General features: G+C 38.7%; 1 protein-coding gene and 1 long non-coding RNA gene across 2 annotated transcripts; one reads left to right on the forward strand and one right to left on the reverse strand.

The window, feature by feature from the left end:
* Positions 1–687: 687 nt before the first annotated feature.
* Positions 688–3,209, reverse strand: LOC125491140. The gene has a single exon (XM_048632358.1). The coding sequence runs from the start codon at positions 2,080–2,082 to the stop codon at positions 694–696; it is 1,389 nt and encodes a 462-aa protein (XP_048488315.1). The 5' UTR covers positions 2,083–3,209; the 3' UTR covers positions 688–693.
* A 10,389-nt stretch (positions 3,210–13,598) lies between these two features.
* On the forward strand, positions 13,599–14,829 carry LOC125491142. The gene is made up of 2 exons (XR_007268150.1): positions 13,599–13,960; positions 14,458–14,829. It is a non-coding gene; the product is annotated as an uncharacterized LOC125491142 (long non-coding RNA).
* Positions 14,830–25,820: the final 10,991 nt, after the last annotated feature.

Raw genomic sequence — 25,820 nt, forward strand, 5'->3', positions numbered from 1 at the left:
CAGACTGTACGAGTTACCTAGGCAATCTGGATCGTCTCGAAGAGGAAGGCCTACACAAAAACGACCATCTGTAGAACGAGTAGTGTTAGTGAGAAAATGTTGCTCGCATTGTTTTTCTTCAGCAGTTAATGGCTCTACCTGAGGAAAACTTTCAATTTTCCAAAATCTACTTAACTCGTCATTTAGGCTGTCAAGATTTTCATTGCTTGACACAAAATTGCACAATATGTTTTTATTTGATTTTTTATTATTATTTTTAGGCATAGTTTTAGATATTATAGGACCTGCGATGAGCCAGCCAAACTTGGAACTTCTTAAGATTGGGTTTTTCTCGCCTAACGAGTGCTGTTGAGACCCTATTATGTCCCAAAATAGGTCAGCACCTATAAGCATTTCAATAGGGGATGGCTCATTGAAGCTGGGGTCGGCTAATGAGAAGTTAGATAAATTTAGATGCCTAATATCGAATGCAACTTTAGGTAAATTATCTGAAATCTTGGGCATTACTAGGCACGTCATTTTGACGTCATAGGATGAGTCATTGGACTGTAGTTGGAGTGCACAACGCTCCGTTTTTAAATTAATTGGGGTGTTTCCAATACCAACAATGTTGGTGTTAGACGGCTGAGGGGTCAAACTTAGTTTATTTTTTACAGCTTCGGTAATGAAAGAACTCTGGCTACCGCTGTCCAGTTAAGCTCGAACCTTGATTGATTGGTTTGTCGCAGGATTTATTAATTTAACCAGGGCAGTGCACAACAGTACTTCTGTGGAAGACTGGGCCGACATTGTTAGGGAGCTTGACTGATTTGAGTCGGAGACTTCATTTGATTGGTGAAGTAACGAATTATGTTTTTGTTTACACAAACGACACGAGCCTGGTAACTTACAATAGCGTGAATTGTGACCTCCTCTCAAACAATTAGTGCACAATTTTAGAGCAGTGACTAAACTCATTCTCTCCTCCGGTTTCTTAGACTTAAATGTGGGGCATTCATACAGACGATGATTAGCTTTGCATTCGACACATTCAAAATGAAATTTAGACGGGGAAGATGAAGCTTCTTTAGAAGTCACTACCATGGCTTTGGTTTGAGGCCTACTTTGGGCGTTGAAATTATTATTATTATTAGGTTTAGACCTATCTTGCTGCCTACTACGCTGCACGGTTTCGAGAACATCAGCACGGTTCTTCAGAAATTGGAAAAATTGTTCTAGTGTGGGAATATCTGGCAGAGTGTTCCTGTTTTCCTCCCACTTAAAAAATGTACTGGGATCTAATTTTGCTGAGACCATAAATATAATAAGCATGTCCCACTTGTCAGTAGGTAGGCCGAGAGTGCTGAGAGCCCGTAAGTTTTTTGAAACATGATCAATAATAAACCTTAATGACTTATCGGTCTCTCGCACTGACTCGAAGCTCAGAAGTGACTTTAGGTGGTTATTAATTAGTTGCCGCTTGTTGTCAAATCGTTCGCACAGGAGTTGCCAAGCCTTGACGTAATTTAGGTCATTTACCTCTAAATTGCAGATAACTCGAGAGGCCTCGCCTTCTAAGTAGGAGTTAAGATAATGAAATTTATGGATATTTTTGATTTTTTCATTATCATGAATTAATGAGGTAAAAGTTTCCTTGAACTCCATCCATTTATAGTAAGTCCCGTCAAAATTTGGTATTTTAATTATTGGTAATTTGAAACCTAGTGTCTCATCCGGTTGGTGATGACACTGGGAATTGGCGGAACATGATGGGTTACTTAAGTTGTCCTCCTGCTTAGAAGGTGACTTAGTCTGAACAATATTTTGCGCAACAGCGATGGCCTGATAAAAATCTTGCTCAATTAAATCTCTGGTAGCTAACTCAGAGGAGAGATTTAACTCATTTAAAATCTCGATTTCACCCTGCAACTCGTCGAACTCATTGAATAACGCCTCAAATTTCGTTATTTTCATCGAAAGCTTACTTAGTTCGATGGAGGAAATGGATTCGGTAGTTAGCAAATCGACACTGTTCTTAAATTTAGTAACGCGTCCTCGAATAGAACTACGTTTGATTAGCAATTCCTTTAATTTGTCCTCCATGATTGCAAGCGTGCGATGAACTTAACGGTATAGATCAGCTGATGTTAGTTATGAATAATAACAAAAGTTGAACGATACGCTCCTCACTTCGTTGTCGCTGGGCAGCGCTGGCCGATAGCAGAACCGGTTCGTCTGGCGGCGCACGGCGCGCGCAGGCAGCGGCCGCTCGACACCAGCAGTCGGTGACTATGCGCTCGCGCAGTGAACACGGCGTCTCCGCGCTTGGAATGCACCACACAGTCCGCTGGAATTGAGACGTTCGTTGTGTTTAGCAGCTGATTATAAAAGTTACGTTTTAGTTTGAAGCTAGGGAACACAGATAATTGCAGGCGAGATGTAAGCAAGTGAAGTTATTAGAAACGCTAGGAATAAGTGTATTTAATTAGGCAGTGTTTAATGTTTAGGTTCAATTGTTTGCAAAAGCGTAAATATCCGCAGCAATAATAATTACGATAGGTGGATACAGTTTAGTTGTGCAATGACTTGGAATTGGAATGCAAAATTGGGATGAAATGTAGTTGCGTAATAATACGTAAGTATTTATTGGCTATTTATAATAGTTTCTTTGTGAATAGTTTAGTTTACTAGTTAGATTAGGCCTTTGTGAAAGATAAGTGCTTTGTTTAGGCGATGACTTGCAAATAGACTCGATGACGTAGAATGAGATGACGTAACAAGCCTTAGGAATGTATAAGCTAATAAACTTGCGTTTAAATGCGTAGCTTAAGCGGATAGAAGGCACGTTTAGCTAGATATATCGCAAAGCGACTAGGATACCTAGGTCTAGATCACTCAGTATTTCGAGAACAAGCTTCAATAAATGCACGAATCAAATAGGAAAGGTAGGAAATAATAGGAACGGGCTCACAGTTAGAAGGGCAGGCAGGCGGCGGCTGCGGCGGTGCGTCGCGGCGGGCGGCGCGGGGCACGTCGGGCGCGGCTCTGGGGCTGGCTGCTGCTCACGTAGGCGGAGTCCCGGGGTCGTTCCCGGAGTAGGCGCGGGTCGCGGCTGCACGGCACGGGGTAGGCTCGGCGCTGGCTGAAGTGGGATGACCCGTAGTCTTCTTAGACCAGCTCCAAGGTGTGACACGTGGCGATGACCTCTGCTTGACTTGGGCGGGAACTTGGACCTGAGTCAAAAGTCAAAGTCAAAGTCAAAGTCAAAATTTTTTATTCATCGTACAAATATAAAATTTTCTGATGAACGTCAATTTTTACAAATTACTCTCCGTTCGGATAAGGGGGGGCTCTTTCTGTCTAAGGAGAAGAACGGAGGCAAGAAACTCCTGAGCCATCTTTTCAAAAAAAGACTTAAAACTAGTTGGTATACAATACATATAAGCTTAATAATAATTATTATAATAATATGAGCAGAGCTAACTACTTATCACAGCCATGCATTAACGTCCTCTAAGTAATCATCAATTATATAATAAGCTTTTTTACTGAGTTTCTCTTTAATGTAACACTTAAACTTATTCTCTGGCATTTGAGCAACTTCTGTTGGAAGCTTATTATAAAATCTAATACAGTACCCTTAAAACGATTTATTAACTTTCGCCAGACGCATCGCTGGAAAAGCCAGCTTATGCTTGTTCCTAGTATTAATGTCATGATTACTGCCAATTGTATCAAAAGTGGAAATATTCTTTCGTACATACATTAAATTGGCAAAAATGAACTGACATGGAACTGTAAGGATGTTAATTTCTTTAAATAGTTCTCTCAATGAATCCCTGGAACCAAGTTTGTATATAGAGCGGATGGCTCTTTTCTGTAATACAAATATAGTTTCAATATCAGCGGCTCTACCACAAAGCAAAATGCCATACGACAATAAGCTGTGGAAATAACTAAAGTAAACTAATCTGGCGGTTTCAACGTCGGTCAGTTGTCTAATTTTCCGTACAGCAAAAGCTGCGGAGCTCAACCTTCCAGCCAATTTGGCAATGTGAGGTCCCCACTGCAACTTTGAATCTATAGTCATACCAAGAAAGACAGTATCATTAACTAGGTCCAATTTATTCCCATCTAGAATAATGTTAGTATCGCATTGTCTAACATTCGGCAGTGTAAATTTAATACATTTCGTTTTCTTAGAATTCAATAAAAGATTATTTACGGTAAACCAATCGTGTATGTCAGATAGAATAGAATTAATTTCATAAAAATTATTTTCACTTCTTTTAACTTTAAAAAGCAAAGAAGTATCGTCAGCAAATAAAACTATATTAGTCAATTTTTCAACCATAAAAGGCAAGTCATTAATATAAATGAGGAATAAAAATGGTCCTAGAATAGATCCTTGAGGGACGCCTATCTTTACATGAGCCCCCTGTGATTTAGTATTGTTAATATCGACCCTTTGTTGCCTCTTGTCTAAATATGAAGCTATCAAATCTAAAGCCTTTCCTCCTATTCCATAGTATCTCAGTTTCGAAATTAAAGTCTGATGGTCTACACAATCAAACGCCTTCGACAGATCACAGAAGACTCCAATAGCATCGTGATGGTCTTCCCAGGCGTCAAATATGTGCTTAATTAACGCAGTACCGGCATCGGTTGTTGATTTGCCTTTTGTAAAACCATACTGCTGGCTATGAAACAATCGAGCTTCATTGAAATGCAAAAGCATCTGATTGAGTATGACCCTCTCAAATATTTTACTCAAAACTGGAAGAACCGAGACAGGTCTGAAATTTGCAGGGTCCTCCATATCCCCACTCTTGAACAGAGGTATAATTTTACTCAATTTCATAAGATCTGGGAACACACCTTCAGCGATACATTTATTAAAAATGTTAGCCAAAATTGGGGCGATTTTATTAATAATAGAAAGAACAAATTTAACTGACATTCCCCACAAGTCTTCAGTTTTCTTCATATTTAAGGACTTAAATGTTTTTATAATAGTTATTGTATTAATATATCTGAATTTAAATTCCTTATCGGTTGAAGGTGCGTTCTCCTTCATCAGGGTTTCAGCTAATGTAGCTGAAGAATCTAGGTTGCAAGTAGTTTCTAAAGGAATGTTCGTAAAAAACTCTTCAAAGACTCTCGCCACCTCGTCATTTGATGTTATTATGTCATTGCCTACCTTTAAAGATAAATTAGTCTCGCGTGTTCGATTCTTCCCCGTTTCGTTATTAATAATATTCCAAATGGCCTTAGATTTGTTAGCCGAGTCTTTAATCTTGTTATTAATAAAAATTGTCTTCGCACAGTGACAGACACATTTGTACATTTTGCTATATTTTTTCACATAAGATTGAAAGTCAGGGCGGAGTATGAATGTTTTCATCTCATACAGATCATATAATGTCGCCCTGCTTTTGCGAATACCATCTGTAGCCCAGTCACAAAATTTAATTTTATTGTCTATCAAAACTTCCTTCGTTTCAAAATTACTCTCAAACTCATCAGCTATTATCTTAAATAAGTTAGTATACATCTCATTAGAATTGCAATCTACTTTAACCTTCGGAAGTTTTTCGTCTAGTTTCTTCAAGTAATTGTCAATTTTCTTTGTAGTAATCGGTCTGCATCTCACCTTAGTTTTATTTGTCTTGTCAGTGTTTACTAAGGTAATGGTCTGCCCACTGTGGTCTGACCTCAGACAATTTATCAGACCTGTGCTCAGTAATTCGAATAGACAGCAGGTCCTGTCACGGTCGCCACTTTTTGTTCACGATGGGAACAAAATAAAAGATTTGGGTTGACTTCAGTTGTAGTGCTATATTTTAAATTAGCAAATAATTAGCACTTGTACAATTAGACCCGACAATGGTTCTTGCGTCGCGGTAAGTAGGGAAGTGACGTTGGATCGGTAACCGCATACGTGTCTAATACGCAGTGCGGATGACTAAGTGTGTGCGTTTAGAAATTATGTTAGATTGGTTATTAGAATACTTTACGCTTTATACTTATTTACTTTAAATTATTTATTTATACAATTCTAGTTTTATTAATTATTAATATTTATTATTTACTTTATATAATGCAAGACGCACACATTATTAAATTTCTGAATTTACGTTGAACTAAAGACCGGCGTAGACAAGTAAGACTTGAGTAATATTAGTTTATCAAGTGAATGCATCATCATCATCAGCATTGCAATACATATCTTATTCTCTGCAACGGGTCTACCACCACCGAACATAAGCAATCCTTAAACAGCGTCGCTCAATTGTGAAATCTGCCGTATTTAACTTGTGGTGGTACGGCTGCTGGTCATAATCCACTCACCGACCACGTGCAAGTGTTAAGTAGACGTACATTGCTGGGCTTGTTGCATAGTATTTGCAAAACATTCAAATCTGCCATACATACTCAGCAATGTATGTCTACAAAACACTTGGACTACACAGTGTGTGAATCTGCCTTATAAGGTTTCATACATTTACCGTCCGTCATACACGTATTTTTTCTGTTTAGAACGACCTCCAGGAGAGTTTTCGTTTACTAAAAAGCCCAAGTCGTGGAGACCGAAAGGACCCAAACAAAAAGGTATTTACAATAGATATTAATAGAATAGGAACGAATACGGCTACTTCAATAAATGCGTCAGTGTTTGGTAAAAAATCACATTTTAAATCACTGATGACATCCGCCAGAGCATAAAAAATGGAAAGCTGACTATCCTATCCCTTCTTGACTTCAGCAATGCTTTTAATACTGTCAATTTCGACATCTTGCGTGGTGTTCTTCGTTCTCTCAACATATCTCCAACGGTGATTGACTGGTTTCATAGTTACTTGCATGGGCGCCAGCAGCGCATCCGTATAGAGGATTCTTACTCTAAATGGTGCAGTACCTCAGCTGGTGTACCGCAAGGTGGCGTGTTGTCCCCTCTCCTATTTATTATCTTTATCAATAGTATATCTCTGCAGGCGACCCGGGAAAGCCGCTCTCCGAATATCGGTTGTGTTGTGGCTTGCGCAGTGTGTACCGTTGCTCCGTCCTGTTGGAACCACATATTCTCCAGTCCTAATTCATCCAATTGCGGCAGAAAAAACTCAGTCTACATGGCACTATAGCGTGCACCGTCCACTGTTGTGGTTTGGCCAGCGACATGACTCCTCCAGCGTGAACAGCGCACCATACAGTCACTTTGAGCGGGTGTAATGGCACCTCGTGCATCACTCGTGGATTTCCGATGCCCCAAAAGTGATAGTTTTGCTTGTTGACGTACCCGCTGAGGTGGAAATGATTATGATTCATTGTGATTTTGGTCGAAAATGTTACAAGAAAGATTTTACATCTGTCTAGTACCCAAATGTCAAAACAGATTTGACATTGGCGGCCATTTTCAAAAATGAGAGCATCGTCCAATAGGGTGTGTTCTTTTGGCCCACCTGTTACATTGCTGGGCTTGTTGTTGATCCGCACATATGTATCAGTGTTGCCTCAGTGCCGGCACAGATCCGGCGCAGTTCAGTGTCATTGAAAATTATTTTTGCGGTTGCTAACTTATAGTTTTTCCCTGCTAACTGATTGTATACATTTACAGGAATCTACAGTAAGTCATAATTAAATAGTATAACGTAGGTATAGAGCGGAGGTAGCTCAGTCGGGTACGCGCCCGCTTCTCACGCAAGAGATCCGGGTTCGAATCCCGGCGCTGACATGTACCAATGAGTTCTTTTAAATTAAGCACAATGTATATCATCGCTCTTACGGTGAAGGAAAACATCGTGAGGAAACCTGCATATCTAGATTTAGCACATCTAGATATGTGAACCCACCAACCCGCAGTGGACCAGCGTGGTGGGAAATGGTCCAACCTTAGGAAGGCAGTTTTGACCTTGTTGGGGATATGCACAAAGGTTCCACTCGAGAGAGCCAGGTGCAGGTACTTACACCCCCACAGAGAATAGAATAAAATAGTAGGTATATGCTATAAAAAAGCATTAAATATTTAGTAAGCCTTGTGTAATACTAGTGTCTCAAGTGAATGCATCATCATCATCAGCATTGAAATACATATGTTATCCTCTGCGTATACAGAGGATAAGATAATGTATGTATTGCAATACTGATGATGATGATGCATTCACTTGATAAACTAATATTACACAAGTCTTACTAAATATTTCATGCTTTTTATCGCATATTCCTACGTTATAATATTTAATGATGACTTACTGTAGATTCCTGAAGTTGTATACAATCAGTTAGCAGGGAAAAACTATAAGTAGCAACCACAAAAGCAACCGCAAAAATAATTTTCTCTGACACTGAACTGCGCCGGATCTGTGCCGGCACTGAGGCAACACTGATATGTGTGGATCGGCCTTGAAATGAGATTTCTTACCAAACACTGACACATTTATTGGAGTATCCGATAAATCCTCCATATAATGGTCTACCACCACCGAACATAAGCAATCCTTAAGCAGCGTCGCTCAATTGTCAAATCTGCCGTACTTAACTTGTGGTGGTACGGCTGCTGTTACATTGCTGGGCTTGTTGCATAGTTTTAGGTCTACTAAACACTTTCACTAAACAGTGTGTGAATCAGCCTTATACGGTTTCATACATTTACCGTCCGTCATACACGTATTTTTTCTGTTTAGAACGACCTCCAGGAGAGTTTTCGCTTACTAAAAAGCCCAAGTCATGGAGACCGAAAGGACCCAAACAAAAAGGTATTTAAAAATAGAATAGGATTCGAAAACGGCTACTCCAATAAATGCGTCAGTGTTTGGTTAGAAAACACATTTTAAGGCCGATCCGCACATATCAGTGTTGCCTCAGTGCCGGCACAGATCCGGCGCAGTTCATTGTCAGTGATAATAAAATTATTCTTGCGGTAGCTGACTTATAGCTTTTGCCTGCTAACTGATTGTATACATCTAGGTATATCATTATTTGTAAAATTTTCAGGAAAACGGAAACGGAACGGAACGGAAGTTAAAAATAAATCAAGAAAACGTAAACGTAAACAATTACTATGGACAAGAACTTAATAAAATGACCAACGTAATAAAAAATATGCATCATGTCTATCATTTTAATATTCCCAACTTACTTATTAGCTTACATTAGGTACCTTCCGACGATATAGTCTTGTTCGCTCCGTCCGCATCAGAATTGACACAAATGCTACAAGACCTTAGCACGGCGAGCCTTGAGGTGGGGCTGAAGATGAATAGGTCTAAGACTCAAGTCATGACCAATAGCGCCAAAAGTAGGGTCGAGGTAGACGGGCAGGAAATAGGATATGTCGATGAGTATATCTACTTGGGCCAGATAGCATCCTTCGAAAACAGGCAGGACAAGAAAGTCGAAAGACGCATTAACAACGCCTGGAAGAGCTTCTGGTCCATGAAAGATCTTATGAAGGGCACTCTCCCTCTAACACTCAAACGCCAACTCATCGACATGTGTATACTGCCTGTCCTAACCTACGGCGCACAGACTTGGTCTCTGACCGAGCATCAGAAGTCCAAACTCAAGGTTTGCCAAAGAGCGATGGAGCGTACTATACTTGGTGTACGAAGGATTGACCAAATCCGGAACACCACGCTACGCTCCTCGACTCGTATAACTGATGTGGGCGCGCAGACTGCTAAGCTGAAGTGGGCCTGGGCAGGCCACGTCTGTCGCATGCACCCGGACCGATGGGCCAGAATTGTCACCGAGTGGGTGCCCAGTGATGGACGTCAATTTATAAGGAGGCCTTTGCCCAGCAGTGGGACACTAACCAGGCTACATAAAAAAAATAGAATTAGGTACTAGTAGAGCGGTGGTAGCTCAGTCGGGTAAGCGCCCGCTTCTCACGCAAGAGATGCGGGTTCGAATCCCGGTGCTGACATGTACCAATGAGTTCTTTGAATTGTACAATGGATACCATCGCTCTTACGGTGATGGAAAACATCGTGAGGAAACTTTGCATAGTGATCTAGATATGCACTCCAGCACCAACCCACAGTGGACCGGACTGGAGACCGATGGATGGACGTGGTGGGAAATGGTCCAAGCTTGAGAAGGCACTTTAGACCTTGGGGATATGCACAATGGTTCCCCTCGAGAAAGCCAGGTGCTACTTTGGTACCTACTAACACCCCCACAGAGAATAGAATAGAATAGTCTAGGGTATCGAAGAAGCTCGTAGAAAATGAAGAACAACTGGAACCAACACCTTCCACATCGTCAGTGACGCAGCCTCCACAGCCTATATCCTCGACGACGGTAACAAAGGCTCAGCGCCAGAAAAAGTAGAACTCACAAGAGAGTGGAGGTTTCTAGATATTCCAGAAAAAGCTGAGAAGGAGTACCGTGAACCAGATTTCTTGGAAAACCTGGAAAACCCAGTGCATCAAATGTAATGTTGCTTTACATTACCAAATGCTCTTTTCTTTTTCATACTCAATAACACATCCAATTATGTATTTTTACGTAATAATTATAAGATTTAAATAGGTAATATGTTAGTTTATTTCTTTTCTCTATCTATTTTTTAACTTCGTAGAATAAATAAGAAAGTGAATACAATCGTTTTATTTCCCAACGAAATCCATAGCCACTAACAGTATCTTACATGTATGTATATTCCTACTGTTCCATTATTGGAACGGTTACAAAACTAAAAATCTAAAAAAGATATTATTTTTTTTGGTATGCAGATCTCATTATACACCTATAAGCCTGTCCTGATATGAGTTTCATAAAAATTGAACTTGTTTTACTATGGTTGGGATGATACGAGTTAATTTTGGACAAGTGTAATGAAGTCGCTCGGATAAAATTTTAATATCTGTGAGGAATATCGATGCAAATAGAAAGACAATTTATACGAGACTGGTTTATTATTCGTTTACCCACATAACAATATATTACATTTCCCCTCTTATAAGAAAAATGATTAGGTAATTAAGTTTAAATACAACTAAACATAAATGGGTAAGTACAATAGTTTTAGTGTGGCTGGCAAGTCCGAACTTCGTCTTGAACACCCTGTCACACTGAGCACAGTATAATAAGTACATAATCTCTAGTATCTACCTACCCCTTATTCTTTTAATCGTTTGATAAAAATAAGTAAGTAAGAAAGTTATGTTTATATTATGGTTATGTTTATATGTGATTAGATGATAAACAAAAAAAAAATCTTAAGTTTAATACAAAGCATAATAAGTACACAATGACATATAGATAGTTACATATACAGCTATCTACGAAACTTTAACTGTACTTACTAATCTCATACTATCAGAACCTTAACTACTTAGGTACTTACTTAAAGTATATGTATTTCAAACACGGCCTTCATACCACAGTTAAACAAAGGATTAGGATTCCTGAGTCATGGAATCATCAATATTAATATGATTTTTGTATCTGCGTCTATTATTTACCCAATCCCCGGAAGTGGACTGTTGCTCAGCGTCACTCACCAAACACTTCGGCAGCCCGAACCTGGAGAAGCATTCCCTGAGTCTGTTGGAAAGTAAATTAGCCGATGTACCAGTCCCCATCAGGAAGACTTCGATCCTCTTAGAGTGAGAATCGAGTACTAAAAAATTATATTTACCCTGGTATTGTAAAAAATGCACCGTGCACCTCCTCCAGGATCTGCGCAGCTTCTCCGGCACCACGACCCTGTATCCCCACACTATACATCCATGATCTATGTGTAGATTTTCTCTGCGATGAAAATATGCTTTCTCATCGTCGGAATCGCCCACCACGGTAGGCCATCCACTCATTATGTCATCACGCCATAAATTTTACATAATGTTTTGTCTGATTTAGTCGCGTGTGCTACGTCTTTGTGACTTAGAGGAAAAGTGTCCTCAACAAAATGTAGATATGCCGCGTCGTCTCGGTCCTCTGCCTTTGTTTTCGATAACGGTAATCGTGATAGGCCGTCAGCGTTACTATTCATTTCGGATTTTACAAACACGATATTAAAATCGTAAGCCGCCAGACGCACCGCGTACCTCTGTAGGCGGCTGGCTGCAGTCTGCGGTATCCCCTTTTTAGGCCCAAAAATATAGCTTAAAGCTTTATGATCGCTACGTAGCGTAAAATGCCTACCGAAAAGGTATTGGTGATGCCTCGTAACTCCGTAGACGATGGCCAGCACCTCCTTGTCCACCTGGCTGTAGCGGCGCTCGGCGTCATTGAGCCACCGCCAGCACCAGCGGCAGCTCCGGCGAGTAGTGCGCCAGCACGGGGTCGCTCGTCAGTCTTACCTTTATCTCCTCGAAAGCGTCATTACAGCTGCCCGACCACTCCCACTTTACTCCCTTTTTAAAAGAGCATGAAGTGGATGTAAAATCGTGCTAAGGTTGGGTATAAAACGTCATCATCAGCCAATAATCATCCACTGCTGGACATAGGCCTCTCCCAAGGAGCGCCACAACACTCGGTCCTCGGCCTTCCTCATCCAACCACTACCCGCCACCCGCCTAAGGTCGTCAGTCCAGCGGGCAGGAGGGCGTCCCACGCTGCGTTTGCCTGTTCGTGGTCTCCACTCGAGAACTCATCTACCCCAACGGTTATCGGTTCTTCGGCAGATATGACCAGCCCACTGCCACTTCAGCTTGCATATTTTGACAGCTATGTCGGTAACCTTAGTCCTCTGACGGATAACCTCATTTCTGATACGATCCATCAGAGAAACCCCAAGCATAGCTCTCTCCATAGCACGCTGAGCGACTTTAAATCGGTGGACCAGTCCTACCGTCAGTGTCCACGTCTCTGCACCATACGTCATCACTGGCAGGACGCACTGGTTGAAGACTTTTGTCTTCAGGCTCTGAGGAATGGCCGAGGAGAATATGTGACGAAGTTTCCCGAATGCAGCCCAACCCAGTTGGATGCGCCTTGCAGCCTCCTTGTCGAAGTTGCTTCTGCCTAGCCGATATAAAACGTGCATAGTAATTAATAAAACCCAATAAAGCTCGTAGCTGAGACACATTTTCGGGTTTGGGCATTTTAGTTATGGCACTAACTTTACTTGTGTCTGTATAAAGACCGTGTTTATTAATTCGATAGCCCAGGTAACAGAACTCATTTTTTAAAAATTCGCATTTAGAGAACTTAATTGTTAACCCGGCTTCTCTTAATCTAGTAAGCACAGCTCTTAGATTTTCCAAATGATGAGTTTTGTTCCTGCCACTCACACAGATATCATCTATAAAGGATACCACAAAATCAAGACCATTTAGCGTATCAAAAACATTTTTTTACAGTTTTTCTGGCAGGCACTTAAGACCAAAAGGTGCCCTACGATATACAAAAGTTCCTACATGCGTAGTAATCGCTGTAAGCGGTTGTGAACTCTCAGATAATTCAAGTTGCATGAATGCATTCTTAAAATCTAATTTACTGTATTGATCCCCTCCACTTAGCGTCGCAAATAATTCTTCGATTTTAGGCAGTGGGATATGATAATATTTTAATAATTTATTTACCGTCACTTTGTAATCGCCACATAAGCGAATAGAACCGTCCGGCTTAATAATCGGCACAATAGGAGTTCCATAATCGGATCCATCATGTAACGTTATTTATTTCTTCCAAATAAATAACTTACATATTAGTAAATAACTTCTTAATTTAATTGTAAATTCCCTTTTTTTAAAAGTATCGACTTTATCGATAACTTTATCTTCGCGTCGATAATTCTTCAAATTATCGACGCGTTCCCATCCCTAGCCAGCGAAGCGGTCTTTTGTTCATGTCCCCACTATCGCGGCAGCCCCACTCGGTGACCACTGGCTCTCGATCATTCGGCCACGGGCTACGGCATCGACTGCGCGTGACCCTACCTCACGGCAGTCCTCTAGGTGCCTAGCCCGCTCTAAAGTGTCGAATGACCTAGACTTTACCAGTGGTACCTTGTGCGTGTCTTCCCCAATATCGGGTAAGTGTGATCAGACTTGCTTAGCTCATTTTAGGGCCCTATTTGTGTTTTAAACGTTTACAACTGTATTTTAAAAGTATTAATTTAAATTTGTTTAACGTAGCTTCCATTTTATTTTATTCGCTGCTTACGCCGCTTACGAGTTAGCGAATAGCTAACTTTACTACTTACTAACTGCGCACTTATAGCAGCCAAGATGGCGGATATGCAATTACGCATTATCATTTATTCATCAGCTTTCCTGTTTCTTTTATTTTATCTTTTTGAATACGCTAGCTTACCTTTTATCCAAATAATGCTGCAGGTAGTCTACCGCTTTTGGCCTTTCTTAATAATTTCTATATTATCTTTAAGTAATTTATGTTAGGTATTCCGTTCTGGTTTCCACTGCCGCCTCAATCAAGCTAGATTAGGTACTCTGCTGTAGGTCTTGATGACGGTATGTGGAACCTAGACGATAACGGTGTACTGATGCGTTGGATTTCCATCTTTTCCAGGGTCCAAGGTCCACGCTACTACTCCAAGGTTCACGCTTACGTCCACGGTACGGTTTACCGACTCCACGGTCCACCTACGTGGTTTCTACGGCTCGCCCTCTACGTGCTGGTTCGGCAACCCCCTGCCTTCGTGTTGCTGACCACGCCGCGCAGCCGACCTACACGCCACGCGCACGCAACGGCCACGTGACCTGCCTGCCTACCTACCTGGGCACTGGAGAAGAGGACTTCCACGCCGGTCGCGTTATCGGGATTCCACGCCGATACTCTTCGACTCAGGGGAGTCCCTATCCGTACCGACTGAAAACTGACTGATCGTGTAGTGTAGGCCTAACCCACGTTGACCTTTAAATAAATTTGTGTCAAGCTGAACCCTGGCTTCTCATTTCTTCTCTCCTCTTAGCTAGCCATTTTTCACAAGCGCGAGAATCAACTTTATAAATAATACATTAATACCTTCGTCCTGTAGACGTTTAAGTTCATTTTCCACTGGCTCTCGCAACGCCAGTGGAAGGGCGCGCGATTTGAAAAATACCGGCGTGTTATCAGACAAGTGCAGAGATAATTTATGTTTATAAGTCCCAATTTCGTCTGTAAATACTTCAGGAAATTCTTGTTTCAATTCTAAAACTATCGGATCAACATCTTCTTTTAGGTGGAACAAGTTTAATGATTTTAATTTAAGTTCGCCTCCAGCGCCAGCGCCAGCTCCACTGCCTTCTTGTAGTCGAGACTGGTCTCCGCGAACAAGCGAGACCGTATCTCCTCGCTGCGTAAACCAGACACGAATTGATCTCGGAGATTCACTTCCAACTGCTTTTCAAAGTTACAATGGGTAGCCAAGTGTTTCAAACTTTGTAGGAACACATTAAGTAATGTTTTCGCCTTGTCCTTGCCGCCGCTGGCGAAACACGTGGCGCTCGGCTATTTCGGATCTATTGGCTCCAGATGATTTTTCACCAGCTCCACCCATGTGTCGAAGGGTTTATCCTCCGGGTTGTCTGGAGCACACAGGTCACACATCAGCCTGTAGGTCGGCGCCTCGACATGCGTCACCAGCGTGGCCACGCGTAGGTTATCTTTAATGTCGTTCAGCAGAATGAACTGCTTCACTAAACGCACATATGCTGGCCAGTTTTCACCTCCTTCCAGATCAAATCCGTGTATTTTTCCGATCGGCATCTTGATAATTCACTAATTTTAAATTTAAAAGTCGCCACTGAGGAATATCGATGCAAATAGAAAGACAATTTATACGAGACTGGTTTATTATTCGTTTACCCACATAACAATATATTACAATCTGAAATGGATTTATCACAATTCACTTATTGTAAGCTGGTTCTGGATTTTATTATAAATCAATATTCGTCGTCAGTTTAGTTCATTTTTCGCTTACTCAAATTCATAGCGCTCAAGTTATTAAAACAGTATGTCATCATCAGTCGCAAAGTTTTTTTTTTGTTCGCTCGTTTTATAATTCCCCTTACTTAATTAAGAAATTACTAACAACAAGTAATAACTTCTTTATAAATACGGGTGTTGTTAGTACTTAGCCGTATAGCCAGATAATAGTTATCTGGGGAATAATAATTCTGATGAAGGTTATGCACGTCAGAATATTTGTATGTATTAGACAGTGACAGCAACAATTTAATTCGTCAGATAACATTAATTTAATAAATTTATCTGACTATTGACAAATTGTCCCGAATTATCGGGAATTTTATCGATTTCGACTCACAGAATAATCAAGATAATTATTCTGAGTGTAGACGAGCCTTAATATTAATATCGGCGAGTTGAGGGTAGACGATAATATCCACGTAAGCGAGCAGCGCGTGAGGGTTTTTCTCTTTTGTGTGAGCAGCCGCGGTGAGCAGACGGTCAGAGTGAGGGAGTGATCAGTATCGTGGGTGCGTGAGCACCCGGCGGAGCGGAGCCGAGGCGCCCAGGCTCGGGGAGCCGAGGCGGGCGTGATGGCCCGGTTCAGACAACAGCCAGTTACAGCAAGTGCGCAGCTAAGTGACCTTTCTACTTACCTTTTATCTCTCGTTTATGATTGATAAGTTATACACTTTATTTCTTGATGGACCAATTGTGTTTATAATGAGTAAGGAAACTAAGGAGGTAATGTAAGGTTTAAAGGAGGTACATACCGTACCCGTACTGTGTGATAATGGATAGATTAAATATTCAGTGCGCCAGGGAAATAGTCCCATGTGATCAGTGTAAGGAGCTAGGGAAACAGTCCTATGTGATCAGTCCCAGGGAACAACCCTGCTAGCGAGGCACGGGGTGGCTATAGGGGAGGTTGGAGGCCACTGGGGTGAGACCCCTAAGAACATCAGGATTATCCTTGACATTCAGACGATCAGGTTATTAGACTGATCGGTCATCACGTGTGCGTGATATTAAGTAACTAATTTGTTTATGATATATCCCATATTCAGTTCGTCACCGTGATTAGTATGTTTGTACTAATCACGGTTATTAACAGTTCAGATATTCGCGTTTACTCATATAAATAGTTTAATGAATTCGCGACATGGTGGAGATGCTGAAAGAAATTGCTGACTCCCTCCTTCTCATGAAAATAGCAAGGGGTGATGTCGACTGTCCCGAGCTTCTGTCTAGATTAAATTATTGTGTGCCGAACAGACCTCGAAGATCTCCACCAACATTTTACGTTCCGAATGTATCTACTAATTACAGACAGAACACTTATTTATGGCGAGCGTGCAACAATTTTAATAAATTAGCAGAGCACATTGACATCGACATATTCCACTCAAGTATCTCATCAGCGAGGCGTAAGCTTAGTAATATGTTTTTTGAACCGTAGCCTAGATTAATCTATTATGTTAAAAAATATTTACACTGTCATTTCATCAACATAGTTAAAACAAAATGTTATTATTAGGTAAGTACTGTCATTAGTTATTAAGGGTCTGCAATAGGGAATCGAGGGTTGGCATTGTCATAGAATTATGTAGTAAATGATGCTCTACAGCCTTGAAAAAAATCACACAGGTAGTTGAAGAGTCTAGCTAGGTGCTGAATCATTCGAATTTAAGTAAATGATTATGGATAACTGTAAATTAATTTCAGAATATCAAGAAAAACCAGTCAATCACACTCCCGTATTGTAACAACTGTGTCGTAATTATTAAGAATTTTCATATGATTTTTATCATATTATAAAGTTAAAGGCTTGGACTAGGCGCTAAATACCTTGTTTTTTAATAAACACACACTTATTTTGTGTAAATTAATCCCAAACTTGAGCAATTTTTTTCCCTCAAATCTTCATACAAATATCTATGGCGGCTTTCTGTGTTATAAAATCATAAACACAAGTGACGTTTGACTCAGTTGGCCGCTGGCCTCCAAAGAAGGGTCACGTCGGTTTAGGCAGCACTGACAGCTCGCGATCTTATCGTGTACAGATACAAAATCACTGCACATTGGTTGTCATTGCACTTTTTCAACTTTTATGACACCAACATAATTTGATTTGAAATTGAGGAAGCATAATTCTTCCAGTATATTCAATACATTAAATTAAATTAGATAGTGTGCAATATTCTCGTGATATGGAAAGGAAGGTCTCGAAGGAAAGAATAAGCCAGATGATTGCCGACCTCCGATAGGAGATGGTACCCAAAGAAGAAGAATTACAGTCTCGTAAAGGTCTGATGAGGAGCAGGAATATAGCGAATGGATCTAAGTGATGACAATACGCACGAACATTAGGTTAGGGATCAAAAATACAGTCTCTTGGTGCTGGTTGAGGTATGGTCTCGTGAGGATCTGATGAGGGCAGTAACACGGTGGTGGCTCAATTTTATTTCAAAGATGTTAATAGCTAAAAGCATCGAGTTTGGGCTATTAAGTATGTTTTTCAGAGAGAGAGAAAGAGATTTTGTTTTTCCTCTGGATGTGTTAGGTTTACTGGGTTTACTAAGTTCATTCTGTTAATGGCATCAAGTTGTTATGTGTTCATAAGTAATAATTATTTATTAACAAAATGCTGTTGATTCTCCACGAAAATGTAAAAATAAAAATAAAATAAATAAAAATAAATTCGTAACGTAAAATTGTCAATGACGGAATTTCTTCTATAGACAGTAGCCACAAAAAAAACAAACGATAGATGGCGTGATTTGAAGATAAAGATACATTTTTTCGACACATAGACAGCAACAACAAAAAAATACAGATTTAAAGAAAAGAAACACATACTTATACAAAACAACAAAGAAAAAAAAAGGATACACATCAAAATAACTGGAAAAAATATAAGCCCCAATTTACTTGTGTGGGACAGGGAGTACCATAATATTTTTTTTGGGGTACTCCCCATCTATGCGAAATATAAGCTTGATATCTTTACCCGTTTCTGAGAAAAAGGGCGGTGACAGACAGTCAGTCAGACAGACGGACAACAAAGAGATCCTATAACGGTTGCTTTTTTTCTTTTGACGTTCGAAACCCTAAAATTAAGTAAAAATATTATGCTGCCAAAAAATGTACTTACAGGTATTGAAAAAGCGGTATATAAACAAATTATACCAGCAGAGGGTTCACCATTTAGCTGAATGTTACTTAGAAAACGGCCTTGAGTGGCGGTCAAGTTGGTCCCCGCCTGCGATACTTTCCATTAACATTGGGACTCGTTTTCATGTTTTTAGCGTACAGTCAGGTTTTTAGTTTTTTATAATTGTATTTTTTTATTTGTAACTTTTTAGTTGTTTTTATTTTATGAAATTTTACGTCGGTAGGTAGTTCATGATCATTTTTTATTTCAATAATTTTGGTGTTGTTATTTAAATACCTTCAATATGCATATTTTTGTAATTTGAAAATCAAGTCCTTTCATTTGATACCTTACACGGCAAAGTTGAATTATTATTTTTTCGATCATCATGTTATGTCCTCAAGAGGGCGCTATGTACATTTTAATGGAACGTCACATAGCCTATAGCCATCGCGCCATCAATACGGTTCTAACAATACCTCATACATCAAAATCTATCAAGCCGTTTAGGCTACAGGAGGGAACAAAGAAACAGACAAACATACATATATACATACATACAATCAAAAAACATTACCCTCCTCCTTCGGCAGTCGGGTAAAAAGGAGTAAGACAGGGGGTCATTCTGAACTTTTGCTCTACGAGTTTTGGAAATTAACAAAAAAAAACCTTTTTCATAGAAACTTTGTTGGACATGTGACTTTTTACCATGGAAAACGAATATTTTTTTTCGCGAATTTGCAAATCTCGTAGAACAAAAGTTGTTCAGAATGACCCCTTGAGTCATCCCCTTTTGGCTTAGTATAGCCCTTTTGCGACACTATGTATTTACTTTGCTTTGTCGTCGGGGTTCAGTTGGCTGGAGGATGCCCGAAACTTATTATCTACACTTTAATACTTTTAGTTACCTTTCTACAAGTAAATACCACATTTGTTTGAGAAAGCTAATCGGGTTCCGAGTATAGAGTAAAGTGGCATCCCTATTAATTTCTACTCTTTCCTGGTGCCTACCAGTGTAAGTAAGAATTATACTTACTTACCCTAAAATCACCCAAAATGTACTTGAACATAATTGTCAATAAAGTTGGCGAGTAAAAGTTTATCGACCCACTGTGCAAACTTACATGTGTGCGTGTCACTGCCTGTGCTGTGTGAAGAGCATTGAAAACCCAAAATTGGCGCGGCACGTCACCCTGTACGGGCCCTTAAGTAGGTACAATAGATGAATATTATAAAATAATATATGTACTATAAATACTAAAATCCTAAGGTTACTAAAGTTCAAGCTTAGCATAAGATTAGTAAGATATTTAATTTATAGTTCTACATTATTGAATAAGGCTTACGACGTTGTTTTCAAGTGTCTACAATGTTACTATTAGTGGAAACTTTAATTGACTTTCTGTTATTTACTTTAAGATATAGCTACATACATTGTTATAAGTCTCTAGTTTTCCGAATAAAATAAAATAAAATAAAATAAAAAATAATGCTGGGATCTGAGTCCAGTGTTACAGCTTTGTTTGACTTGCGAGCAAATTTATATTTACCCTGATAAGGGTTTTGCAAAATACAAGTAAATATGTTTTGAAATTCCATTATAAACATTCACCAGTGAATAGTTAAGTTGTTTAATAGAAATTTGGGACTATTCTTGAGACTCGTAAAAGGTGTCTATTTGTCAGCGAGCGCCGCGCCGTACCGCGAGCCGCACCCACCAACACATTCACACGCTGATTTGTCCGCGGACTTGTTGCAAAATGCTAGTTTAAAACATCTGAATTTTAAGCCAAAACTGTTTTTATAATATAACTATAAATTAGTTTAAAAACAGAATACTAAATGTAATCTTCCGCGGGTCACCACTATACAGGCATTTAGCCTAGTGTGGAGACGTATACATACAGTGGTCAGAATCTCTTTTTTTTTTTTTTTTTTTTTTTTTTTAAGGTCTTTATTTTCATAAACTTACACAATTATTTAACAACCCAGTGTACATTAATCCTAGGCTAAACAATCTTAAGATAATAACGTTTACAAGACTTACAATCTATTGAAACATATGAATAAATGTGGGATTAATTAAGTAACATCAGCTGTGAGATAAAAAAACTATAAAACAAGTTATGTAACATATTAGTAAATGCACATTTTTAAGATAGGTAGGTATATAATAAAAAAAAACAGGAACTTATACACGATAAGAATTAGTAGGTATAAAACCTACCCTAACAAATGACAGTATAACCATGGAAGTAGAAAAAAAAAAATCAGATTCAGATTCTGATTGGTGCGCCCGTGAATGTGAGCCTTTAAACTCACAATAAAGCAATAATTGGGCGACCACATCTGTCAAATAACCGATAACCGGTGCAGCTATCGCGTTCTCTTCGTAGACACCTGGAAAACTGGCATCGCATCTAATTTTCTTGGAGTAAGTAAAACAGTGTCAAAACTTATTGACTTTATCAAAATAATTGAAAAATAAATGTATTTTGAACCTACAATTTTACTTTGGACAACTTTGGAAAGGAGTAATCATGGGCTATACTATTGGGCATATCATTTTGGTTCCGGTAAAGTATGTTAAATTAACTGTGGTTACGTAACTATACTAACTACGTATAAAAAACTTCAGCCAATTTTAATTACTTATTTCAATAATATCCATAAAATTTCACGGTGTGACAATCTTCTAGATAATGGTTTTATACCTTCGAAGTCGTTTGCATTCAGCCTTTTGACATCCATGTCGTAACTATGCATAGAACACGATAAATCATCAACGGTTATCGGTTCTTCGACAGATGTGGTCGGCTTATTGCCATATTTGTGTGAGTATATACCTACCTACAGGTAAATTTATGAATATTGAATTTACCCATCGTGCACTTGAGTCCACGTTGTTATGAAAAAGGTTATGTAATTTCTGCTTTAAATAGTTTTAGCGCTCGCGCTGTAACAAATGTAAAATAAATTTCTAGTTCGGAAAAAAATACTTTTATTTCAGTAGTTTGAAAACGCTAGTTAGTTCTATATAAACCCAGTCATTCTGTATTTCTTAATTTTCTTATAATCATAATCTCTTATTCCCTCCATCCAAAGGTGGTCTGGCAGAGATCCCTTTTAGTGTTAAGACCGACTTTTTTACCCTAATTAAGTTTCAACCTTTAAATTTTATCATATTTTTTTGGTTTACATAAAATTGTCTTCTATATAGCTATCTATTTGTTCCTTTTCAGTTCCTACTATGGATTTGTCCAATGTACAGCCATGGATATTCAAGTAAGTCCATTTTAAAATACACTCTCAAGCAATGAAAAGTGCCGGGTGGCTCTGATGAGCTATGACCTTAATACTTCATAATGTTTTACTTAAATTTTATTGTTTACAGATTCTGTGCAGGACAATCGAAAGGGTAGGTACGGGGTTAGTTTTAAGTATTTTAAGTAGGAATTTAATATGGGTATTACCAGCATTATCACAATAATTTAATTTAATTTAATTTAATTGTTTCACACATTTTTGATGAATCGTGCTTCTGCAGTTTTAAAGCTTAAAATAGATGGATATTAAATGTAATTATAGATAATAAACGTGTGTACCACTTACAAATTGTGTTACTTAAATAAAATTCAGCATATTATGATACATGCATCGATATTAAATTTAAATTTACTTATACATATTTTTTCCAGATATCTTTCTTCAACATTGGGGTAAGATGATTTTCAAATTAACTGGAATATGAATGACATGAAAATAAAATATTGGAGCGGTCTAGGTTTATGCATCATAATCATAAAGTCATTGCGGCTGTGCCACTTTAAAACACAGTAAGAGCCATGAGACAAAATGTTCAGGAGAGCCAAAAAACTTTTTGTCCCTTCATTTCAATGCCCTGGTAAAACTATGATACATATCTGGCCCTGTAGCACGGGACGCTCTTAAGACGTGACAAAAGTTCTCCGTCGCGCTCGCTCTTGAGGCTGCGCGATCGATGTGAGTGACCGCGATTCAAAACTCTTGTTACGTCTTAAATGCGCCCCGTACTAGCCCCTCTGAACGAATGTAAGCTTAAAAGAAGCGGCAGAACCTAGGCTTTACGTACAATACTATTTCATTTAAATATGACTAATATTGTTGCTGTAATGCACAAAAGAAAACACTAACTAGGTTTTAAATGGTTTTCTCACCCTAAAACCGCCCAGACTGACCAATTTCATAACATAGAAAGGGCCATTATTGTGTAATTTAAGACAAGTCAAGTACTTATATTGAAATTGCAATAATTGCGGTGGCGCTACATTTTTTATATGCTTGGGATCCTTCACATAATATAATTCCAATTTAGCAGCACTTTTACACGACGTCACTATAAGTAATAGCTGCCGGCATAATTTTTATATTTTCCTTTTGTTTTATCTACAAGGTGTTGCAAAATTGGTATTCTACCTACCAATAATCGCGTGTTGGCCATAGCTGTTAAGCATTATTGTTTTTATAATAAATAAATAAATAAGAAGAATAAGAGAATAAGAATAATATTTATTCAGAAAACTATAGGTAACAAGGGCGTACCCAGGTAGGGGCAGGGGGGGGCAGCTGCCCCCCCCTAGAAGATAAAATGAACGTAAATTTTCGTAAACCTAGTTTTCTCGACCAGAAAATCAGAGCCATCTAGGATTAAAGCCGAATATAATTTGGAGAAATCAACATCTAGTGCTACGTAGTTACGGACGATAGTACTTTTTGCAGTGAATAGCACCAATTTATACGATCAATAGCAATACCACGAAGAACATTCTATACTTACAACCTATTCAACTTCTTCTGAGACAAAATGTAAACTATCTCGATCTGTAATCGATGTAAACAATCTTTAATATGGCTGTACCATTTCAAAACCTAGTAAGTACCATGTTTGAAAAAAAACCTACTAAACCTACTACTTACTTACGTCCACACTGTCAAAAAAATGGCAGAAAAACCATTTCAAAACCTAGTAAGAGCCACCAACCATTTTAATCTTTACTTTACTTACTATGTTTTAAAATGGTCAATGGCTCATACTAGGTTTTCAAATGGTCAGCAATTGTCAATTTTCGAGGTTTAATTTTAGAAAGGCAAAAACATTATTACTCTTTTTTCGAAAAAAATATCTGATATTTCAGAACCCGTCTTTTTGAACCAATGAGTCCTAGAAAGTTGAAATAAAAGTCAAACATAAGAAAATGTTGTCTCCTTTATTAAAGTTTGTCTTTATATGTTTGGGATCCTTCACATAATATAATTCCAATTTTGCAGCACTTCTCTATAGAGAAGAGACCTTTCTCGTCAGAACCTTTCTACTAGTCCTATTTTGCATGAACCAAAAAAAACTCAACTTATATAACATAGAAAACAGATTTATAGCTCAAAATTTAAGAAATATTGTCTACTTTTAGGCAGTCAAATAATTTTTATGTCAGATCCTTCTTACTATGGCAATTTAATTTAGTTTATTTAAATTAGGATTAAACAAAAACATAAAAATATGCGGTTATTTGAGCCATTACTTACAGTACAGTTATGTAATAGGTATATAAAAGTGCTGCAAAATTGGAATTATATTATGTGAAGGATCCCAAACATATAAAAAATTTAGCAACACCAACCAACACAATAATTGTAATTTCAATATAAAATGACACAAAAATGGCCCTTACTAGGTTATGAAATGGTCAGTCAGGGCATTTTTAGGGTCAGAAAACTATTTAAAACCTAGTTTGTGTTTTCTTTTGTGCATTACAGCTACAATATTAGTCATATTTAAATGAAATAGTATTGTATGTCAGGCCAAGTTTCTGCCGCTTCTTTTTTAGCTTACATTCGTTCAGATGTGATCATAGTTTTGACCAGGGCATTGAAATGAAACGACAAATATATTTTTTGGCTCTCCTGAACATTTTGTCTCATGGTTCTTACTATGTTTTAAAACGGTACAGCCGACGATTTTTTTTTTAAAGCATAAAATAAATAAACATTATAAATAGATAGATACTCGTAGTTCTCTATCACATTTTTAACATCACGATTTTTCTTTTCAATATACCCGTCCAAACATCATCTTGAAAGAGGTATGAGTTGCCCCCCTCTACCTGAAATCCTGGGTACGCCCTTGATAGGTAATATTTTAAAAATAGGTCAAATCTTAATGCTAAAGGTAGGTGAATACTGCTCTGAACTAAAATAAATACTAAGCCGAAACCTAAACCTAAGCATGTAAGTTTCGGCTTAGTATACCCTTTTTGCAACACCCTGTATATGAACTAAATAGCCATAGTAAAAAGGCTCTGACATGAAAATAATATGTGGCTGCCTTAAATTAGACAATATTTCCTAAATTTTGAGTTAAAATCAGAACGGACGAACCGGAACGCATCATACGCAAAGGTCCCCAAGGCGCTGGCAGCGTTGCCTCGCTGTACAGCCAGAGAGATCCTCTGCATCAGAAACGCTCCAGAGCGGATGTCTAGCCCGCAGTCCCTCATGCGACGGCCTAGGCTTTTCATGAATATTTTGCCGTCATGACTCCAGATTCCCGTAGTCTCCAGAGCCAGGGGCACAAAGATATAATTGTCCATTAGGCCGCTTGTGTGAATCGTGAATTATGTAATTTGAGTTTATCGTAAGCTTTGTAAATCATAGGTGCAGTTAAACCAGAACTGTACAACGGAATATCAGGTAAATCCTTATAATTATCTTTATCCTTATCCTTATATATAATATTATAAATGCGAAAGTAACTGTGTCTGTCTGTCTGTTACTCTTTCACGCCAAA

The sequence above is a fragment of the Plutella xylostella genome, chromosome 31 (genome assembly GCF_932276165.1).
Source record: "Plutella xylostella chromosome 31, ilPluXylo3.1, whole genome shotgun sequence".
Classification (NCBI taxonomy): Eukaryota; Metazoa; Arthropoda; class Insecta; order Lepidoptera; family Plutellidae; genus Plutella; species Plutella xylostella.

What these genes read in the sequence shown, in the direction of transcription:
- LOC125491140 (XM_048632358.1), bottom strand. Translation starts at nt 2,082, where the DNA reads ATGGAGGACAAATTAAAGGAATTGCTAATCAAACGTAGTTCTATTCGA.